At 35.0% G+C, this 17,138-nt stretch overlaps 1 protein-coding gene across 5 annotated transcripts in view; it reads right to left on the bottom strand.

Moving 5' to 3' along the window:
- Nucleotides 1–17,138, bottom strand: part of DCUN1D1 (defective in cullin neddylation 1 domain containing 1) — a 79,339-nt gene that overhangs the window by 46,398 nt on the left and 15,803 nt on the right. For 2 of the 5 annotated variants that reach the window (XM_023750648.1, XM_023750649.1), the window contains exons 5-7: nt 13,117–13,199; nt 12,793–12,889; nt 8,486–11,234 (exon numbers count right to left, since the gene is read on the bottom strand). In XM_023750648.1, the coding sequence (XP_023606416.1) occupies nt 11,155–11,234; nt 12,793–12,889; nt 13,117–13,199 (260 nt within the window). In that variant the 3' untranslated portion in view covers nt 8,486–11,154. Of the gene's footprint in view, nt 1–6,424; nt 6,628–8,485; nt 11,235–12,186; nt 12,318–12,792; nt 12,890–13,116; nt 13,200–17,138 lie in introns of those variants that run through there. The other 3 variants (XM_023750645.1, XM_023750647.1, XM_023750646.1) reach the window with 3 other exon arrangements.

The following is a 17,138-nucleotide window of genomic DNA, read 5'->3' as shown; positions in this document are numbered from 1 at the left end:
TGTTGTTGTGTAACAAATTATCCCCAAACCGAGCATTTTAAAATAGACATGCCCCAGTTTCTGTGGAAACAGAGTATCTGGGTACCCACACTCAGGGTCCCTCACGAGGCCGCCGTGAAGCTGTCAGTCAGAACTGCAGTCGCTTTGGAAGGCTCACCTGGAAGGATCAGCTCTGAAGCTTGTTCACGTGGTGGCTGGACCAATAGCCTGTCCCCACTGGCTGTCAGCTAGAGGCCACCGTCAGTGTTTGCCACGTGGGCCTCTTAAGGCAGCTCACAGAATGTCAGCTGGCTTCCGACGGTGAGCAAGTGGGAGCCAGAGAGAATATGCAAAATGGAAGCCACTGTCTCGGTGGATTACAAACAAATATTTATTCCATCCCTTTTGCCATATTCCCGAGTTTACACGTTTCCCGCACTCCACCGCAAATCTATATGAACCGAGTTAAAGACGGCTCCCGCGGAGTACGCGCAATTCACGCGAGCCGACTTAACTCGTTTCCCGCACTCCAAGTGTTAAGGCAGCTCACAGAATGTCAGCTGGCTTCCAACGTGAGCAAGTGGGAGCCAGAGAGAATATGCAAAATGGAAGCCACTGTCTCTATAGCCCAATTTCGGAAATGATATTCCATCCCTTTTGCCATATTCTATTGATTAGAAACACGTTTCTAGGTCCAGCCCACTCCAGGGGATTGCACACCAGTGTGAAACTCCAAAGGTAGGAATAATAGGGGTGTTTTAGAGGCTGCCAACCACAACTGGCCTGCTTTCACCTTACCCCTCCCAACCCCCCCACACCCCCCCCCCACACACACACTTTTCTCAACACATCAGCTAAAGCAGTTGTGTTAGAACTCATGTAATAGCCTGTTATTACTCTGCTCAAATCAATGACTTCTCAACTCTAAGGAAAAGCCACAGCATTAAAGTGGCCCACAAGGCCACAGACAACCTATTATCTTTGGCCTCATCTCCATGTTACCTCACTGCCTCCTCTCCAGCCTACTACCCTCCTGGATGTTCCTCAAACATGGTACCAACTCAGTTTCTTTATAGTGGCTATTTGTTGTGCCTGCACACTTTTCTCAGATATATGCACAGCTTATTTCTTTGTGTATTTATTCAGCTGTCTCAGTGAGGCCCTCGCTAATCACCCTATTTAAAACTGCACATTCTCCTATCCCCTTCCCTTTCTTCTCCCTGCCATAGCATTTCTCATTATATATCGCAGGATAGTGTACTTATTTGATTACATCTCCACACACTAGAATGTAACCTCCATGAGGGCAATTACTTGTGTATGTTCTGTTTACTGCCGTATACCCAGGATAATGCCTGACACACTAGGGAATTGGAGGCATTTATGTGAATGACTGAATAAATTGTGACAGCTTTGGGGAGTCACCAAAGGATCTTAAGCCTTTTAGATATATCATTCTGATAACAGAACAAATAACTGGAAGAAAAGTAGACTAAAGGCAGAGAGAACGTATCAGTCAAAGCAGGCACTTAGACAATACATGATGAAAACTCAAACGACAGTGACACACTAAGAATCAAGGACATCATACGGACACAGGAAATAGTGAGGGGAAATGAGGAGGGCTCCCCAAACTGGTCTACAAATTCAACACCACCATCAAAATCCCAGATGTTTTGTTGTTGCAGAAATTGACAAGTTGATGTTGATATTTGTATGGAAGTGTAAGAGGCCCCAGAATAGCCAAAACAATTTTTAAAAAGAACAATTTGAAGGGCTTGCACTACCTGATTTCAAAACTTTACTAAGTTACATCAAACTATGTGGTTCTGACATAAGGACATATAGATCGATGAGAATTGAGAAACACACACACACACACACACACACACACACACACACACACATTTATCTGTATTTTCCTCATGGGTGCCAAGACCAATCAATGGGGAGAGAGTAGTCTTTACAACAAATGGTATAGGGATGAGTGGATATTCACAGTATACAAAAATTAACTCAAAATAGGTCAAGGATACAAAGATAAAAGCTAAAATTAGAATACTCTTAGAAGAAAATGAAACTGTAAATTTTCTGACATTGGATTAAGCCATGGATTCTTAGATTTGATACCTAAAGTGCAAGCAACCAAAGAAAAAAATAAATTGGACTTTATACAAATTAAAGTCCTATGCCACAAAAAAAGTTGTGAAAAGTGAAACGACAATTTAGAAAATAGAGAATATTTGTAAATCATACATCTGATGTAGATCTAGAAAAAGGAACTCATACAAATCAACAATGACAGATAATTCAATGTAAAAATGGGCATACAACCTACCCAAACTGAGTAATGAATAGAAAAACTGAACAGACCAATAACTAATAAGGCCATTGTATCTGTAGTGAAAAACCCCACAACAAAGAAAAGCTCAGGAAACCAGATGGCTTCATTGGAGAATTCCACCAAACATTTAATACTGATCATCCTCAAACTCTTTCAAAAAAATCGAAGGGAATGCTTCCAAACTCATTCTGTGAAGCCAGCATTACCCTGATATCAAAGCCAAAGAAACACTACAAGAAAACTACAGACCAATATCCCTAATGAATATTGATGCAAAAAGCCTCAACAAAATACTAGCAAATCAAATTCAACAGCGCATTAAAAAATTATACACCACGACCAAGTGGAAGTTATTCCTGGAATTCAAGGATGACTCAACATAGGAAAATCAGTTATTCTAATATACCAAACTAACAGAATGAAAGATAAAAACCATGTGATCATCCTAATTGGTGGAGAAAAGCATTTGACCCTTTTGGATTAAGAAAAAAAAAAATCAACAAACTAGGAACAAAAGGAAACAATCTCAACATAATAAAGACCATATATGAAAAGCCCACAGCTAACATTATACTCAGTGGTGAGATGCAAAGCCTTTCCTCTAACATCAGAAACAAGAAAAGGATGCCCACTTTTGCCACTTATATGCAACATAGTACTGGAAGTCCTAGTCAGAGTAATTTGGCAAGTAGAAATAAAAAGCATCTAAACTGGAAGAAGTAAAATTCTGTCTTCAGATGACAATCTCTTATGTAGAAAATTTTATGATAACATACAAACAAAACCCTCGTCTTTTTATATGAAGAAAATATTAACAGGCTTAAAGTGAGAACAAGTAATACAATAGAAGTAGGGGATTTCTCACTACCCCACTTTCATCAATGGATAGATTATCGAGACAGAAAATTAATATGAAAACATTGCACTTAATGACATATTAGACTAGACTCCTGCAACTCAACAACAAAAATCAAATGACCCAATTTAAAAATGGGCAAAGGACTTGTATAGAATTTCTCCAAAGATATACAAGTGCCCAACAAGCACATGAAAAGGTGCTCAACATTTCTAATCAGAAAAATGCAAATCAAAATCACAATGAGATATCACATTATACCCATTAGGATGGTTAGTATCAAAAGAAAAAAGACAAAACAAAATAATTGTTGGTGAGGATGTGGAGAAATTAGGACCCTTGTGTACTATGGGTAGGACTATAAAATGATGCAATTGCTATGGAAAACTGTATGCCAGTTCCTCGAAAAATGAAAAATAGAACTACTATATGATCAAGGAATTCCAATTCTAGATGCATATACAAAAGAACTAAAAGGTCTCAAGAGATATATGCACACTTAAGTTTATAGCAATGCTATTCACAATAGCCAAATGTCCATTGACAGATAAATGGATAAAATATGGTATACACATACAATGACTATATCCTGTCACATGCTACTACATAGATGAAACTTGAGGACATCATGCTAAGTGAAATAAGGCAATCACAAAGACAAATACAGTATAATTCCATTTATATATCTAAAATAGTTAAACTCAGACACAAAATAGAATGGTGTTTACCAGGATCTGAAGTATGAATATGTATTTTCAATTCCCTTATACTAGAGGACCGGTGCACGAATTCGTGCATGGGTGGGGGCCAATTGGGGGAAGGGCCAGCTGGGGGGAGAGGCCGTGGGCAAGTTGGCTGGCCAGCCCTGCCCCCTGGTCAAAGGGACAATTTGCATATTAGCCTTTTATCATATAGGATTGTCAAGACTGGAATTGCTAGGTCATATGCTAATTTTAACTTTTTGAGAAATAGCCAAACTGTTCCAACGCAGCAGCACCAGTTTACAGTCCCACCAATGTTCCAATTTGTCGACATCCTCAATACTTATCTTTTTTTTATTAAAGCAATCCCAATGGGTATGAAATCATATTTCATTGTAGTTTTGATTTGCATTTCTCTAATGACTAATTATGTTGAGAATCTTTTCATATGCTTACTGGACATTTGTATCATTTTTTGAGAAATGTTTTTCAAATCCTTTGTTCATTTGTAAATTGAATTGTCTTTTTATTGTTAAAAGCTCTTTAAATATTCTGGATATAAGTCCCATTATACTTTTTAATTAGTGGTATATTTGTTGATATAATTACCACAGCTTTTTATACTATACTTCATTAATTGTGAAAGTATTTTCTAAAATACATTTTTAGGGATATCAAATGTCACCTTAAATATAAATTGCATATTTTAAAATTTAAAAAGCAACCACTGCTTTTTCAAGCAAATGAATTCCAAACCAAGGAGTGGGAAGTATGGGGACCCATAGGTTAAAAGATTAGAGATACATGCAATGTATGGACTGTCTTTGTCTCCTAACTTGAACTGGAGAAAAAAAGAGACAACTTAAATACTAACTAGATAATTACTAAGAACATGTTAACACTGATGGTATTATGGTTTATGTAAGAGGCTTTATCTTTTAGACATACATAGCAATTGCTAAGACTTACTTCAAAATAAATCCAATTGGGAAGATGGATGGCATGCAGATAAATCAAGACTAGCCATGAACTGATCATGTTGAAGTAGGTTCATTATACCATTCTACTTTTGTGTGTGTCTGAAATTTTCCATTTAAAAGTTATAAAGCACTACTGTAATGTCCACTGTGTGTAAGAAGAGAGGAAGCTGGCAGCAACTAAATACTACCAACTAAATTTTTATTAAGAATTCCCAGTCATCTCAGAGCAAGAGCTCTGGGAAACTTAATAATGAGGGTGTGACATATCCATGCAGTTATTTGTCAATGTAATACCACCAGTCACAGGCTAAGTAGCTGTATCAACCAACCATGATACACACAATAGCACAAAGCACCAGCCATCAGCACCACTCCACACCTACGCAGTTCATCTCACCAGAGTTCACTCCAGGACCAGAACTGCCACTGGAAGAGTATAACTACCCCCACTGGCTACAGAAAATACTACCTTCAGGTAAATACATGTCTATTATAATTTTATAGCAATCTCCCAGGCCACCTCATACTCACCCAAATTGCACATCCAATAGACACATGGAAGACAGTTGGATAGTTTTTAGAAAGTTAAACATAAATTTCCAACCAATGTAACAATTACATTCCTAGGAATCTACCTAAGAGAAATGAAAACATACGTCCACACAAAGACATGTACATAAACATTCATACCATTCATAACAAAAATGTAAACAATCCAACGTCCATCAACTGGTGAATGGATAAACAAAATGTAGACTATGCATACAGTGGAACACTATATAAAGGAACTAAGTACAGGTATATACTACAGCATGGATGAACCTCAAAAATAGACCAACTGAAAGAAGCCAGATACAAAAGACATCAAATTGTATGAATTTCATTTTTATATAGTTTCTAGACAGGGAATATTTATAAACAGATCGGTGTGGATGCCTAGGGCTGGAGCTAGTAGCAGTAATTAACTGCAAAGGAGCATGAGGGGAACTTTTATGGCTGATGGAAATGTTCTAACACTAGTTTGTGATGATGACTGTACAGTCTATAAATTTGTAATTAAATCGTATACTTACGGGGGTGAATTTTATGGCATATAAATTATACTTCAATAAAGCTATATTTTTAAAGTACAGTACAACAAACTCTTAAGAATGACTATTTTAAAGCTCTGGCTGACAACCTATTCATTGAAACTTCAGTACAACGAATATATTATCAGGATTAAGAATATCATTAGCATTTGTTTAAAAACAAAACATGCTATTTTTAAAGGATTCCAAGTACACACATCTCTAAACCTTACTGAGCAAAATATTACTTTTAGCTATGTGTAATGTTAACAAATCACTGTCTGCAGCTTACATTAGCCTTTTCTCTTAGCCACTGTGTTTTCTCCTAATCTTATGCCCCACAGTATTCCTTTTAGTGAAACATCCATTTGTTAGTGCCCAAGTTTTCCATTAGATACTAATTTTCTTAGAATATTTCATAATCTGAAATAAAATTTTAATATATATATTTTTTAAATATAAAATGAGCATTATCCTTTTTTAAAAAAATTTGGTCATTAAGCTACTCACATGCTGCCTCTGATAAGTTTCAAATTTTTTTATTATTTTAAATCAAGCTTTCTTTTCATTATTTCGGTTCAAATTATTTTTTGCTTTAAAATGATCTGATTCTTCTTTTCAGAGCAGTGCTGTCTTCTATGACCAGGCCAGCTTTAATTTCAGTTTGATTCCATCTCTTTCCAGTCCACTGAAAAACCTGTGGAAGAGGATTTCCCTCTAAGCCAGCCATTAAAAAAAATTTAACCAAACACTTTCCCCTCCCCCCCAAAAAATCTCATATGTAATGCCAAGTTCTACAAGGATTAAAGTAAAAAGCTACAGATGAAGTGGAAGAAGAGCCAGCCTGCTTGCTATGGCCCAACCTCAAGAAATACAGCAGCCTTAAGGTATGGCTTAAAAACCAATGTTCTAGGACAAGCAACATTGATTTCTGCACAGCATAAATACAAAACAAATAAAACATACTTAAGCAAAACTCATAAGAAAAACTTGGATATATAAATTAAAATACACGTTTTATAATCTCAATTTTAAAAATAGATAATTATAATGATTTACAAAATAATATGCCTTTAAAATTCCATAAATAAAGACATTGCTTTCAGGAATTTCATCTACTACAACAAACGCTGTGCATCTTTTATCAGAATTTCCCTCCTTATGACATTTAAAAAAAAAAAAGTCAACCAAAGTCAAAAGCCACATTAACACAAAACATTGAACCCAGTGGAAAGTTGTCATATAAATTAGCTGGTCAGCAGGAAATGCCAATTATCCAACAGGCCATTAAGAAAATAGGATGGCAAGAATGCTCTGGTAAAACCATTTATGTAACTGTATTGAGATTAGAAAAACAAACAGCAGCATTATCTGCCTCCAGAATCAGATACAAATCAAGCCAAGTATTCAACCAAAATGGCAACAAATAGTAAGGATAAACCTGGGAAAGGAGCGTGTACTATTACGAATTTTCAAATTTATCTAAACTGTCAAATATAAATCCCTTCCCCCTCAGAAATCAAAGGTAAAGGTATTGTAATATAGAACTTCACATTTTTATAAAATAAAAATAGAAATTATTGCTATATGGTTGTAAAAATGGAGGCAAGAGTTCAGAAATATACTTGTTTATAATCAATTAAATGATGAGCCATAATTTGAACCCTAATTATCACATTATGTAGAAATCACAATCCAAGTATTGTGTCCTCAGTTATTAAGATATATGTTAAATAGTTCACATTTTAAAAACATTTTAGCATTACATTACCAAATTTGATAAAATCTTATCAAAACATCTATGTATTCAATATAAATCATATTGTTAAAAGTATAAACATTTAAAGAAAACTGCTGAGGTGCCAAATAAGTATTTTCTATTAAATATACACAAATTAACATTTAGAACTACATAAATTAATTCTTGCTAAAAGTTGATTCAGGTTTACAAAGGCATACTTTGTGAACTATAATAAATTTCCCCAGCACCACTTTCTTTTTTTTTATTCCAAAATTATTTCATTAGGTTTAACTTTCTTCTGTCATTCATAAGTAAGTTACAGAAGGTTTACAATACGTAGTCTTAATAGTAACATGTTTTTAAAAAAATCTAAGCAAAGTGCACATTAAACTAGCTACAACTACTCAAACTTCTTATCATCAAATAAAAAATAGAACACTTCATTCACTTAAGTCTTTCTGAGGAAAAAAATAGTATACCTTGCTTAAATAAGAATTCCCCAGTAAGGATATTATATAAAAGATTTCCCATGTATTTTATTAAGTTTACTTTCTCTCATTAAAACTTTTTTTAAAAAGTCTAATGAAGAACACATACTTACAATGCCATATTACACAACTACAGTACTGTTAATTAAATAAAGCAGCCCAGTATAGCTGTAAACATTTTAAATGTAGTAAACAAGACTTGGCATGTCTTTTCTCCCTAAAACTTGCCATTACAATGCTCTTTCCAGGGAAATTATTCTTCCTGGATAAGTTTCAGGTATATTTTAGTCTTTAAAAATATTACACTGAAATAATGTGTGAAAAGATTTAGGCATGGCAATTTCACTGAAGCTTTTATTGCCTCTGTTGTAATATGACAGGGATTGTAAGGAACACAATTGAACTTACAGAGATATGCCGGTGATAGTCACTGAAGATAATCTTGATCTCAAGTATTTTTATATGTGGGCACTTCTAATTTTATACACTTTAGTATTTTAAAAGCATTATATTTTAAAATGTGTACCTGTTTTGACATTTGGCAAAGAGGAAACTGTACCTGTGGTTCAGTTTAAAACAAAGAATCAGCATGGGGAGTTTACCAGAATGAAAATGGAAACACTAATGAATTAAAGCAATTCAAGTGCGTGCATGCGTGGGTGCGTGCGTGCGTCTTTCAACCTCTTTCTCACAGACATGCACTCACATGCATGCACACACACACAACCATACGTGTAAGCATTTTTAGTACAGAATATTCCCTGTAACCAGACATTTATCCTCAGAGTAATCATACCACATTAAATCAGTCTTCTTTTCAGCCCTAGAAATAATATTGTTTAATTCTAAGATGCCATCATAGAGTGAACAACCTTAACTTTTATGCTACATAATTATATTCAAAGATTATGTATTTTTGTTTATAATTACACAGTAATTATAAATGTTTAGTACCAAACTGATGACAAATACTATTTTGTTGAAAAGGTCTTACATTTAAAAGGAAAAGTCTGTAAAACCCCAAGGCACTAGGCCATGAACCAATATCAGACTTTTATGAAAAACAATTTATAACAGGGGGAAAAAACGAATGGGATCTCATTTCAAGACACCGCATACTTGAATTAATCTATCTGAAAACAATACCATAACTCAAAATCTTCAAGACAGGAAACAAAATAATACATATATCTTTTAAATTTTTTCATAATTGAAGTTCCTCTTTATATTTACAAATATGAAATCAGGATATACTTGAAAGGGAAGCAGCAGGATTCTTCTTTTTTCTTCCTATTTTTTTTTTTTCAAATAACCAATTCCAGTAACCTGAATAGAAATTTTCAAATTTTTCTTTTGGAAGAATATGATTGGAATATTAATATAAGATCTGTGGGAAACCTTCCTAGTCAACTTCAAAATTATGTAAATAAAAAGTGGTCTTAATATGTCATTGTTCTTAAAATCATTTCCACATCTAAAACGTACTGCTAATCTGAAGTACATTCCTTTGATAATTTCAACATTAGATCTTAGAGAGTGCATGGATACACCAAGCAAAACCTATTCCTGTTAAAGTCCATAGGCATCCAACATTTGAAGTTTTACATTTTTTAACCTACCTTACAGAAATCTTTTAAAAAGCAATAAATCCTCCTTCATGTGTTAGGAAGTGAACAGGAAAATCAGCATTTTCAGCATAAAAGCAGTTCATAGATCTTGTAATGAATATAATACATACAAGATAGAATTCTGCTTTGACGTGAAAACATCAAATTTGAGTGAAACAAAAACAGTAAAGAGACTGAATAATTTACAAAAATAGAAGCCAGATTGGTATTTTGCATCAAGTGCATGCTTGCTGGAAAATCTTTGCTCCTGAAGTATTTGGCAACCACAGTGATTAGCAGTTAAAGCAGTTTCAACAAAATAAGGTCATCAAAAATGGACTATTTGTCTGAAAAAGCAGTACCTATGAGGATTGAACGTCATGGCTCATTCACAACCATTTTCAAAATTTAATTCCTACTATCTTCTTATAAATTAAGAAAATTTCATTTTTGTTCCATGGTGTGCTAAAAAAATAAAATAAACCCTCATGCCTAAATTTAGAATATTGTATTGTGTAGCAATCTAAAACATTCAAAACAAATTAAATAGTTTAACTTATTCAACAGGCATATAAGCATTTCAAAATCATAATGAAATCCAATTATGTGCTGCAGAATGTAGACAGTAGAATCTAACATTATGCAGACATTTTCTAAATAAAAGCTCCCTGTAGGACAACTATATATAAACATAGGTAAGTAGAGTAGGTCTGTGGGACCTTTTGAAATCGAGGGTCTGAAACACAATAAATTTTTCAGGTAGGCACAAGAAGTTATCCTAAAAAATTTTCACGTTGGTTATTTTGACATTTTTTTCATCAGATTCTCTACTCACATCAACAATACATGTGATTTTCCAGGAAAAAAAAAATCCCCCAAACCAAAACACCATTCCAGATCTGGTACACTTAAATATATCACTCTCATTGGAAGTGCTATTAGCATAGTCTTTGCAACTAGCCCAAAGCATATATTTAAGAAGTTTTTATAAATTGTTTGTGATGTTCATGTTTAATTCTTATGCCAAACTGTTTTCTGATGAAGACAGCATTGTGCTTTATGCAAGAATGGAAACCTCAAAATAATCACCATAAAGCTTCTAAGACTTATGGGAGAATAAACTAGGATGGTCCACAGATATAAGATGAAATCCACAATGTAGAATTATAAATGGTTAGAGCGGCCCAGACTAGAAGACAAGCCCAAACCACCATTAGAAGAATGAAATACGATATGGTCCAAGATGTATCCTTAAAGTTTTGTCTCAACCCTCAGTCTGAATTAGGAGGATTGATCTTCAGTTCAGTCCAGCCAGCAGAAATTGACTGTGCAATTTTCCGTTGTATTTATTGTACAGACTATGTACATTCTAGAAGGTTCCTTTAGTGCTACACTGTTGTACTTTTTGTCCCAGCAATCTGAGGGCGTGCAAATTCCACAAAGTCATCAATAAGAACAGGCCATGCTCCTAGGGGGAAAAATATATGGGAGGAAGGAAAGAAAGAAAAGCAGGAATAAGACTAACATTTTAATAGGTTCCTTTATATTTTACCTTCCACATAATAAAGTATCATTATAAATATTCCCATTGATAGGACTTTCAAAATTCAAGCTTTATAGAGTTTCTATGTAAAGTTTTCTTGTATTCTCTCTGCTCTATTATTCTAACACTTGGTCATTTTTCGAGTGATAAGAATAACTCTTCTGGTAATCTATCAATAATACGGTTTGCCTGGCCAGAGTGGCTCAGTGGTTGAGTGTCGACCTATGAACCAGGTCATGGTTCAATTCCTGGTCAGGGAACATGCCCAGGTTTCAGGCTCCATCCCCAGTGTGGGGCATGCAGGAGGCAACCGATCAATGATTCTCTCTCATCTATCTCTCTCTCTCCCCCTCACCCTTTCTTCCTTCCTAAAATCAATAAAAATATTTTTTAAATAATAATAATAATAATAATATGGTTTTCTGAAAGCCACTGAAGTCAGGCCACTGCAGTAATTTGGTTAAAACTGGCAACCTAGGAATGACCATAATATACTGGCATGCTGCCAAGTGCTGAAAGAATAGTGGGTAGGAGGAAACAAATTTTCAGGCATTTTTTGGAAATCTTACAAAAAAATCTTAAGAAAATTAACAGCAAGTATCCAAATCTATCCTTTTCATGATAAATACTAAAAAATTTTAAACTGTACGCCTCTATACATTCACATGCCAACCTCTAAATCAGAAAGTTTTCAGTTTCCTGTAAAGCCTAGCAGCACAATTATCATTCATATGCAAGACTAGGCTTTTCTTACTTTTTAGTGAAGACTATAAATTACAATGAAAAGAGAGAATAAAGACCATCTCTGGTTAGATTATATGAATGGCTCCAAGACACTTTCAAGGAGGCCAAGGTCACTGGAGATTTCTCAAAGAACACCTCTGTCTGTTCAACAATCTCAAAAACAGATCCAGCTAATTTTCAAGGGGGGACTCGGTATGTATGAAGAAGTCAATGTAAATCACTGCCACTTCTAGATAAACAGGTAGTAGATGGTAGCATCATCATCTTTACATGAAGAAATAACAGAAAAGCATTTAATCAGTGGATATTTATTGAATGCCAATAGTACTATAGTAGGCAGCTGAAGTACATTTCAAATTAGACAAAGTCACTAAACTTAAGGAGTTTAATATTCCAAGTTCAGAGATAAGACAAACACATAATAAATAAAAGATATACATATAAGTATAAAAGTACTTTCCTAAGAGAACAGGTTTCCTAAAATAAACTGAAAATCTCTAAACATGAATGAAAATTACTCATGCCTTTCTGGAAGACATGACTACTAAGTTGGTATTTAAAGAAACTATAGATTGATAAAGAAATGAAGGCATTCCATACATTTAGAAGAGCACAAATAAAAGCTCAGAAGAGGGAAATCCAACTCCAAGAAAAACAGAAGTAGACAAGAAGTTCAAAAGTATATGATAAAAGAAGGCAGGTAAAAACAAAAAACTGGAAGGGCAAAACTTTTTATTACCTTCCTCATCATAATTAGACATGTCATCTGCAATCATTGTACTGAAGTCTAGAAGAAGATTCCAAGTATCTTTTGGTATGGATCGTTTATGATGTTCCTATTTGAAAAAAATCCAAATCACTAAAAAGGTTTTTTTTTTTTAAGTCCAGATGATACTAAATACAAGAATGCAAACCAATTTGTGTATAGAAATTTTACTAATCAAATTTCTCATTCTATGTTCATTACATGCTCTGATAAGAGTCAATCATGCTTTAAAATATTTATTTTCAAACAAAACAAAACTTTAGAGAAAACAAGGAACTGCAGAAAACATGAACTTACCAACAAAAATTTATTCCATAAGTCTAAGAATTTAAATCTTCCATTAAGCACTAAATTCCAGTAGGCAATGGCCATTTCTAGATCTGTAATATTAAAAATAAATTATGTCAAATGCCATGAATATCTGTCCTTAAAAACAAAAAAAAACAGGTGAGACCAAAGACAGACTTGAAAAAAAAAAAAAAACACCTAAAAGAAAACACTAACCCGTGTGTTCTGAATACTTACATATTAAAATTCCCTGAAAGAAATAAGCCCAAGGTTTGTATCCTGGGCACCAATGGACAGTCCATCGGGGCAAGAAGAATACCACTTACCTCAAAGGGTGTATCTGAAGTTTCAATTAGATAATGTAATAAGCATGCCTGACTAGTTCATCAGTACTCAAATGTTAATGCATACCAGTATTACCCAACCTCAGCACTTTTGACATTTTGAGCCAGATAATTTTTTGTTGTGGAGGGATGCCCCATGAATTGTAGCAATAGCAGCATCCCTGGTCTCTAACCACCAGATGACAGTATCAGCTCCATCCTATCCCTGGTGGTGACCACCAAAGATGTCTCCAGACATTGTCAAAGGTCCCCTGAGAGATAAAATTGCCCCTAGTTGAGAACCACTGACTTACACCTACAGTTGTAATGCAAAGAATTTCTATATACAATCCTAACCAATTTTCCAAGATGTTAGCTCTCTGATCCTGTCCTCGAGGAGACTATTAATTTTTATTTAAAAATTAAAAATTTGATGAAATTATATAATGCCCATTTAATTATGATTATAGCAGAAAAGGGTAAAGAAGCAATACTGCCACATGACAAAGACGTATTCCTGTCATATGACAGAGAGAAAGACCCATCATTTCTTTCAAGGAACTAAAGCAGTTAAAGTACCAAGCTTTAATGAGTAAATTTACATTTCCAGCTCAGGAAAAATTTCATCCTAAGTAACTTAACACAATGCGGGCAGATCATGAGCATTCTCGTGTTTTCCTATTACACAGTGTTTTACATAAATGTTAAAGGCATGCCTTAAAATTAAACACCCATTGCATTTTGAAGTTATTTATTACATGTTCTTACAAGCTAATATCTTTTTAAAGTATGATATTTTGTAAAATGTTTTTTTGTATTCGTTCAATAGAAACTTATCTGGCCACTGGGTAAAGCTAGCAATAAAACTACTGGTGTGCAATGTGTTAAAAGTCTTTTTAGATATTATCTCCAAAACACTCTTGATAATCTGGGGAATCATGAGAGACTAGGAAGGACTCCAAAAAGACTCACATCCCATCTTAAAGGAAAATATAAAAAGGCCATAAGGAGAAAAAAAATCCCATCTTCATAGGATCTCAACCACTTCAAGGACAGGGACTACATATACGCAAACTGGCAGACTGAAACACACAGCAATTATTGAGAAACTGCTGAATGAATGCCACTTCCTATGGTCCCACGTGCAAATGTACTTACCTTCCTTTAAACTCAATGGAGTTTTTTCCTCCTATCCAAAGATAAGCCCCTAGCACCACTATTCTGGATCCAATACCACCCTGCCTCTTCAAGGAATCTTGTCTATTGTCTTTTAATTTTCCTCCCTTCCTACATCTTCAACTTTGCCTTCTTCTGGCTTTCCCCCTCAGGTTATCAGCTATGTTTAAAAAGTAATTCTTGGGTCTTTCATTACCTTACTAGCTATGCTCCTTCTCCTTCCCTTCACAGATAATCTCCTACTGTGATACGTAATGTGTTCCTAAAACATGTCTGAAAGTCAAACTCAGGTCCCCATGTTTTAAGAGAACTAGAAATATGACACCACCAATTCCCATCACAATTCCTTTTTAATCTTTGTAGTCTGTAAAGCTCTATACCCAAAATTCCTTCCAGGTTCTTTCATTTTGTCCTTTTCTTTACCAACCAATTGTCAAGCTTTAAGTGCAGTTAAAAGTAAAACTGCTGTTATTAGCAAGCAGAACAAGATCTGCTGTTATTAATATGCTTAATAATTTTCTTCTGCACTTCAAATGCATTAAATGTATAAGAACTAAGCTCATTAGTGTTACATTTTTTCTTTTTAACTAATTTTAACAAAATAAGAATGAGAAACAATGAAATATTCAAATAACTGCAAAACATGAGACACCTATAAATGCCCATTTGTCAGCTAATACCTAACCTACGACTCTGACAAGAATAGGAGTGTACATGTCTGATGTTTGAAAGTTCAGGTTGTAAAAGAGAACTTTTTGTCATCTACAGTCATTACCCCATTTCCTCACCTCCCACACACTATTTAATTGTATAAACCAGTCTCTACCTCTGCAACTCACTCCACTAAAAGTGACCTCTGGAGGGTTACCACACCCTTTTGGTTCCCAAGTAAACACTTTTATGTCCTTAATTTACTTCGCCCTCTGCAATATTTGACAGAACAGAGCACACCTCCCAGATGGAACTTCTTTCAGCTTTAATGGTAGCACCTTACTGACTTTCCTCTGTCCTCTCTAGCCTTCTTACTCCTTTTTACAGGCTCCTCTTCCTCCATTCATCCATTAAATGTCGGTGTTCTCTAACACTTTATGTCAGCAATAACCATTTCTACTTCCCTCAGATTTTTCAAACCTTTACCTTTTTTCACACTAATAACTCCTAAATCTGAAACTTCTATCTCTATTTTTCTAGATTCATATATCTAATTGCCTAAGCAGCAGTTCTCAACCTGTGGGTCACAACCATCGGAAAACACATATAGCATATCAGATATTTACATTATGATTCATAACAGTAGCAAAATTACAGTTATGAAGTAGCAACGAAAATAATTTTACGGTTGGGGGTCACCACAACATGAGGAACTGTATTAAAGGGTCGTGGGATTAGGAAGGTTGAGAACCACTGGCTAAGGACATCTTCAAATGGTTAGCCACAAAAAAACTCAAATTCAATAGGGCTCAGACTTAACTCATTATCTCACCTCTACAGACCTGCTATTCCATTTCTCTTAATAAATAGCATCACCCTACAGTGTTTCTCAATGAAACGTCTCATTCTGAGGAACTGTCCTATGTACTGCAGGACATTTAGCATCCCCCTAATGTCAGCAGAAACCCTCAGTCATGACACCCAATAGACATCCCCCACGTTTCCAAATATCCCTTAAGTGTGTTGAGAAATGTAGGGAAACCCCTCTCTTCTTCATTACATACTTCCAATTGAAGCTCTCTCATTCTAACTTCTCCATCTCCACTGGCAAGGCCTATACTAGGGTCATCTTCATGTCTAGCTAAATCACTGCAACAGCTTCATAACCAGTCTCTCCCTCTAGTTCTGCCCTTACTCCTTTTAAAGGATCAACAGTGCTTTCAAATGAAGCTTTCAGGCATATTAATTTGGTGTCACTTCCATGTTAAATTCTTCAATGATTAAAACAACAAGATACCACTACACACCTTTTGGAATGGCCAAACTCCCAAACACTGATAACACCAAATGCTGGCGAAGGTTTGGAGAAACAGGAACTCTCATTCATTGCTGATGGGAATGCAAAATGGTACAGCCACTTTGGAAGACAGTTTGGCAGTTTCTTATAAAACTAAATATATGCTTACCATAAGATCCAGCAATCACACTCTGTGGTATCTACCCAAACAAAGTGAAAACTTATGTCTACACAAACACCTGCCCGCAGATGTTTACAATAGCTTTATTCCTGCCAAAACTTGGAGGCAACCAAGATGTCCTTTAGAAGGTGAACAGATATATTGACTGTGGTACATCCAGATGAAGGAATATTATTCAGTGCTAACATAAAATGAGCTATTAAGCCATGAAAAGACATGGAGGAAAATACATATTAATATTACTAAGTGAAAGAAGTCAACCTGAAAAGGCTACATACTGTATAATTCCAACTGTATGACATTCTGGAAAAGGCAAGCTATGGAGACAGTAAAAAGATCAGTGGTTGCCAGAGATTAGGATGGAGGAAAGGATGAGTAGACAGAGCAGAGAGGATTTTTAGGG

Source organism: Myotis lucifugus, unplaced genomic scaffold (assembly GCF_000147115.1).
Source record: "Myotis lucifugus unplaced genomic scaffold, Myoluc2.0 scaffold_14, whole genome shotgun sequence".
Taxonomy (NCBI): domain Eukaryota; kingdom Metazoa; phylum Chordata; class Mammalia; order Chiroptera; family Vespertilionidae; genus Myotis; species Myotis lucifugus.
The sequence above is the reverse complement of the archived record's forward strand: the minus strand, read 5'-3'. Positions and strand labels throughout refer to the sequence as shown.